The sequence below is a fragment of the Vicugna pacos genome, chromosome 31 (assembly GCF_048564905.1).
Source record: "Vicugna pacos chromosome 31, VicPac4, whole genome shotgun sequence".
NCBI classification, from domain to species: domain Eukaryota; kingdom Metazoa; phylum Chordata; class Mammalia; order Artiodactyla; family Camelidae; genus Vicugna; species Vicugna pacos.
In genome coordinates this window covers 17,591,316-17,597,315 of record NC_133017.1, presented here as the reverse complement: position 1 = coordinate 17,597,315, position 6,000 = coordinate 17,591,316, and the positions used below count along the sequence as shown (strand labels likewise).

The following is a 6,000-nucleotide window of genomic DNA, read 5'->3' as shown; positions in this document are numbered from 1 at the left end:
TGGCCGCCCCAAGTCACTCATCCAGAGTGGCAGAGCTGGTGTGACCAGCTGTCCAGGTCTGCCCCGCACCGAGGATCGAGAGGCTCCCCGGGAGGTGGGAATTTCAGTGCTAAACCGGGGCCAGTCCCAGGCAAGCCGGGGGCGGTAGGGGCTAGGGCTGGAACCGGGCGACCCTTCCTCCTCCCAGTCCGTCCACTCCTCAGATGGGTGAGAAAGAATCCAGGCTGATACCCAGAGCCCCAGCCACCAGGCAGCCTCTAGCGCAAACGCCTGCTCTGAAAGAGCCTTCCCGCGCGCTTCCCCAGCGCAGCCGCGCCCGGGGGCGGGCGGGGAGGTCGGCGGACCGGGTTCGGCGCCCCGGGCGCGGCGCGGGGGCTCCAGGGGGCTGGGCGAGGCGCGGCGGGGACCCGCGGCGGCACAAAGAGGCCCGGCCGCGGCAGTTTTGAAAATAGCAAGGAAGTTGATCTGGGCCGGGGCCCAAGGAGTGACGAGGAGGGAGGGCTCGAGGGCGGGAGGGCGGGAGGGCGGCGGGAGGGCGGGAGGGCGGGCGCGCGGGGCCGGGGGCGGCCGCAGCCCTCGCCGGCCTCCAGCGGGAAGAGCGGCCGCGGGATGGGCTGCCCGGCGCGGCGCCCCCAGCCTGCGACCCCGCGGACCCTCCCCTCGGCGCGCCGCCTCCGCAGCCGGGGCTCCGGCGCGACTCCGGCCCCGCGCCCCAGTCCCGCGGGCGCCGCGTAGGGCGACGATCGGTGCCCTTCCGGGACCCGCCGGCTTCAGCCCGGGTCGCACCGCCGCCTAGCCGCCTTCCGTGGGGCCCTCCCGAGGCCCCGGAGCGGGGACCATGAAAGGTAAGCCCGCGCGCGGGAGGTCCGAAGCAAGCCCCCGGGGGACCCTCACCTTGCCTGGGGCGCGGCGGGCACCTCTCTCTCCAGGCGGGCTGAGGACGAAGGACTTCTCCGGGAAGGATTTCAGGGGCTTCTCTGGGCCTTTCGTATCCTCCGCAGAAAGCTACTGGGAGGGCGGGATGGAACCCTGAAGTCAAGAGGAAGGGGAGAGGAAAGGGAATGCAAGCAAAGTGTTCTGACTCCTTTCATTGCTCTATCCCGAAAAGCCGTCGTAAATTCCAGAGAAGTTTCTGATCCCTTTAACCAGCCAGCAGAGAAAGGTGTCACCAGTCCAACCTTTTAGTAGCATCAGCCTCATCCAGGGGACCCATCTCGAGGGCTGCAGCAGCCCCCGCCCAGTGCCAGGCCTAGGATTCTCCCCCACCCCGGGAACTTCAACTCTTTTCTCCGAAGAGACCTGCCAGGTCTGAGTTTCTCAGCCCAGGCCCTGCCCTTCCCAACCTCTGAACCCTGGCTGATTGCCCTCTGACCTCCTGGGGACAAAGCAGTAGGGGAGACCAGTGGTCCAGGCCTGCGCTCTCCCCAGGCCAGTGGGGATCACCACAGTGGCCCCTGCAGCCCGTTTTGGGGATGGAAAGAAGAACCAAACTTGGTTCCAGATGCTCATCCCTGAGCCTGGCTTTCTAGAGGCGGCGGGGGGTGGGGAGGGGTGCAGACCTGGTTTTCACGCTCATTCGCAGGCTACGAGAGAAGCAGGGTTTGGAGTCATATTGCGGGACAGGGAACCTTCGAGGTTTTGACGCTGTTTCACCTGCTCTGCGATAATCCCGCCGCAGCACCCGGGCGGATGGATGCTTGCTCCCCTCGCACCTCCTCCACTTCCTGAGTGTCGAAACTGCAGAGGACCTCCGAGGTCATCCGCGGGGCTTTAAACTACACTCTCAGATGGTATCGGAGAAGCAGCTCGGTTTGCATAGAAGGGTTTGAGGGTTCCTGTGAAGAAAGGGCTCTGTAGGTGAACCTCTGACTGACCACAGCCTCCACGTTGTGTAGTTGCAGAAACTGAGGCCCAAGCTGATAGACTGGCCTCGTGGGGATGCCACCCGTGCGGTCCACACCTGGAGGGTATCACACCAGGTTCAATGCTCTGCTGTCACTGTCTTGAAATTATTAATACTCTTTTAACAAGGGAGCCTGGCACTGGCCCTGCAAATTACATTGGTGGGTCTGTGGACAAGAGAAGGGACTTGCTTAAGATTTAAAGCTGGTCGGGGGGACTACCCAGGGCTCCTGACTTCCCAGACAGCGTGCTTGGTGATGCGTACATCTCTGCTACCTTCCTTCTGGCCTTGGCCCCCTGTCTGTGCCTCCTGATGCCCACATCAGGTCTTCAGCTACCTGGGATGAGGCAAGCAAGTTCTAATCAACCCCAGGGAGTTCCCTTGGTAGCAGAGAGGAGCCTCAGTCACCAAGCTCCGGCTCTGTGTCCTGTGCCCATCAGCCATCCTGGGGCAGGTCATGACCAGAAGCCTCCCGAAAGGTCTTGGACCACATCTCCCCGCAGGCTTGGGGCCCACGCGGCTCTGGACCTTGATGCTGATGGGAAGATGCTGCACCTTTTCCGAGTGGTTTGGTGCCAACATTCCAGACAAACAGCTTGGGAGAAAATAGAGTGAGGGAAAGACAGGCAGGGCCAAAATCCTCTGAAATGGAAGAGACATCTAGCTCCCCAGGAGGGAGTCAGGAGCCCAGGACCCACCCTTCTGAGGTGCAGTGAAGCACTGGCACCTCTGAGCACTGGAGAAAAGAGCTTCTGTGGATGGATATTTACAGGAGGGACCTGAGGAGGACTGGCCAAAACGTCGTCGGGTCCCAGGATCCCACTGGCCTACTGGCTGGGAAGCTCTGGGCTGCGGGCAAGAAGCCCCAGGCCTGCTGTTCTCACTCCTTTTCCTGCCCTCAAACAGCGGCCTCACCACCATGTGGGGCTGAATTCCTGTCCGCTGAGGCTTTCAGGGCAGCTCTTGTGTATTTTTCCCCTAGTTTCGGGAAACCTTCCACCATCTTCCGTAACATCTCAGGGCCAGGGCTGCAGAGCTGCAGAGAAGGCCAGGTTGATTCCCGGCTACCTCCCTGCCGGGTCTTCCTTCTTCCTCCCCGCGGGCTGGGAAGGGAAGAGCCACTACCCCTACCAGAGATAGAAAAGGCAGGGCAGACAGCAGGTATTTGGCCTTGGGGATCTGTGGAGTGGGAAGAATCAGATTTTTTTTTTCACCCACATGGAAAAAGTAAAGTACCCAGAAGAGCAGGTGGCCCCTCCCAGGGCAGCCCTTCCCCAGGGGAAGCTGGCTTCCAACTCTCCTTCAAGGGCCCCGGCAATCTGAGAATTACATCTGCTGGCAAAGATTCACCATCCCCGCTCAAAGCAAAACACGGTGGTATTACGGTTTGTGGGGGAGAGGGGTGTTGGGGGGGATGGTACTTAAACAAGAAAACAGGTCTGCTAAGGAGTCCTGCCACCAGTGGCCACGCGCCAGCGTCTGCTCTGCCAGCCAAGCTGTTTCCACCCTGAGGCCCCTCCGGGCCGCCTTCTGGCCGGCAGCCGGCCTCCCAGGCAGCCACATCTTTTGATGCAAGCCGGCACCCAGCCCCGGGTGCAACCTGCCCCTCACACCTGCGGGGACGCAGCTGCCACCAGCCCCTGCTGATGGGCCACTGGATCGTCTGAGCCCTTAACAGCCACTTGTGGAATTGTTCCCCCATTACCAGTGAAGGGGTCCTGTCACAGGAGCCCTCCTAGCCGTGTAAGGCCCCCCTAGAAGCAGCCTGGCTCACTGCAAAGATGACCGATTTGAGAGTCAAGGATGTGGGCTCTAATCCTGGCCTCGCATGAGGCTCTGGTCAGTGATTCCCCCTCCGGGCCTGGTTCCCCTCCTGGGTGGTCCGTTGGGCCCATCTTGCTCTGATGCCAGGTGACTCAGCCCCAGAGCTCCGGGCCTGAGTACCACTCGGGGATTGGAAGTGACTTGGTAGAAAGATGGTTGGAAGCAGGCTGGGTTCATGGGCCACTATGCCCCTGGGAGACGTACCCTCAACTGCCACGGAGGGACAGAGCCACACCCTGCCGTTCTCCAGGCGTAGGTGGGAGAAGCCCTCCCCACAGACTCGGAGAGCAGTGCCCACACCCTGCGGGCAACAGGCGGGCAGGAGAGGAGGGGCCTTAGAAAGCATCAGTGTGACCCCAGGAAAATTTGCTTGGCGGTGGGGGGTATGTTATAGCCACTCATGAGCATGCAGGCGGGGCCCCTTTGGAAGCCTGACCTCCATCCCCAGACCCTGGGGCATTGGAAGGGACTTGACACCAGAAGGAGCTGATGTGGCAAAGGTGTAAAGAGCCAATGAATGGCCTAATGAGGGGGTCAGGGGGATGCCCTAGGGGTTTGGATGTTGGAGATCAGCTCCAAACACACATACACACACACCTCTTACTGTCCAGCTGGGGTGACTTTAATGACTAAGGACTCACATCCCGAAGCAAATTTGGGAGCAAGGAAAAAGAATTCTCCTTCTCAATAATTGCTGGTGGCTAGCTTGGTAGTTCTCGTGAAGGGCAGGCAGCTGTGCTAGGTGTTAGGATTGGCAAGTACAGCAGCACGATGGACCGTGCCACTCATATACACGCTGTCTGTGTTTTGATTATGTTTAATTTAGCGCGTGTGTGTGTGTGTGTGTGTGTGTGTGTGTGTTGTGAGCACTGAAGCCCAAGGTTGAGCCAAGCCCTGTCACAGACCAGCTTTATCACTTTGTAACTGTGATGAAGTCATTGGTACTCCTTGGCCCTCGGTCTCCTCATCTGCAAGCAGACTGGATCCTCTTTGACATTCTTCCAGCTCTGACATCCTGCTCTATTGTTTTGTCTTCTGTGAGTGTATATATGTGTATACCTGCCCATCTATCTGTTTATCCACAGTTTCCCCCCGGAACAAGATTGTAAAGCCCACGAGGCAGTATCTGAATGTGAGTTTCATGAATGTGGGGGTCCTGTCTGCCTTTTTCTTGTCTCACTCTTGCACCGTGAATGCCCGGCACTTGGGAAGTGTCCACTACAATTGTTCAGTGAGTACCTCTGAGTCCCCCACTGGGCTGAAACCCTTAAAGGCAAGAATCACACCATGCTGTCCCCAGAAACTAACACAGGTATTGGTTGAAGGTTCAGGCTTCTGTTTAACAAACATGGCTTTAAACCAACTGCCAAATGCCAGAGCTTGTGTGTCTACGTCTGTCTAGTGACTGAGAAAGATGCAGAGAAGCCCTGAGAGCTCAGACGGAGTCCTTTCTCCCCAGGAGCTTACCCTCTTCTGGGACATTTAGAATTTGTGACCAAATCATTCAAAAAAGAGTCTAAAAGTGGTTAAGTGTCCTAAGAGAGGTCCCAAAGGGAGAGTTTGGATGTTCTTGGTGTCTTTTCCTGTCGCCCCTCCTTTGCTGCTCCTCCTCTGGGTAGGTCTGTGGTCTCAGCTCTGGACTCCTGTTCCCTAAACAGTCCCACCCAGTCTCGAGGCTGTGACGCATGGGAATAGGCTGATGATATGCGATGTACTCCTCTGAGCCCCGTACCCAGCAGTGTCCTGACCGCCTCTAGACGGAGACCTGAAGACACTCTTTCGTGGAGCAGATGGGATGCCTTCACATCCACCTGCACCCATGCTAAAATGGTGGTTATTCTGGGATGTTGCCCCCACACCTTTTAATCAGTAAACTTGTATCTATACCTGCTTTGGGGAAGAAGGCAACTCGTCTAAAGGGAAGCAAGGATGCCTTCAGGCGGGGACTAGACACACCCACTTAAGAAGAGAACTGAGTAATCAAAGGAGATGATGCGAAGGGACAAGTGAGTGGTATATGCAGCAGATTCCATAGGGATCACCGGAGAGGAAGAGCATTTCAAGTTGGGGCAGGTTAGAAAGGCTTTAGGGAGGAGCTGATGGTGAGCAAGATTTGGATGGGGTCATCCAAGAGACAGTCAGGAGGGGCAGGAAGCAGTGTTGGTGAAAGCTGGGCGTCGTCATTGGGCAAGTGTGTTTAGGGGTGATGGGTGGAGAGATTTGTCTGGAAGCTCAGCGCTGGCCGAGAGACGCAGGGAGCCACAGGACCAGGA

The 6,000-nt window shown here is 58.2% G+C and overlaps 1 protein-coding gene across 3 annotated transcripts in view; it reads left to right on the top strand.

Annotated features, from left to right (window-relative positions):
- The first annotated feature begins 541 nt into the window (after positions 1-541).
- The window catches only part of SCARA3 (scavenger receptor class A member 3), a 32,104-nt gene continuing 26,645 nt past the window's right edge, over positions 542-6,000 (top strand). For all 3 annotated transcript variants that reach the window (XM_072952738.1, XM_072952737.1, XM_072952735.1), the window contains exon 1: positions 542-845. In XM_072952738.1, the coding sequence (XP_072808839.1) occupies positions 839-845 (7 nt within the window). In that variant the 5' untranslated portion in view covers positions 542-838. The remainder of the gene's footprint in view (positions 846-6,000) is intronic.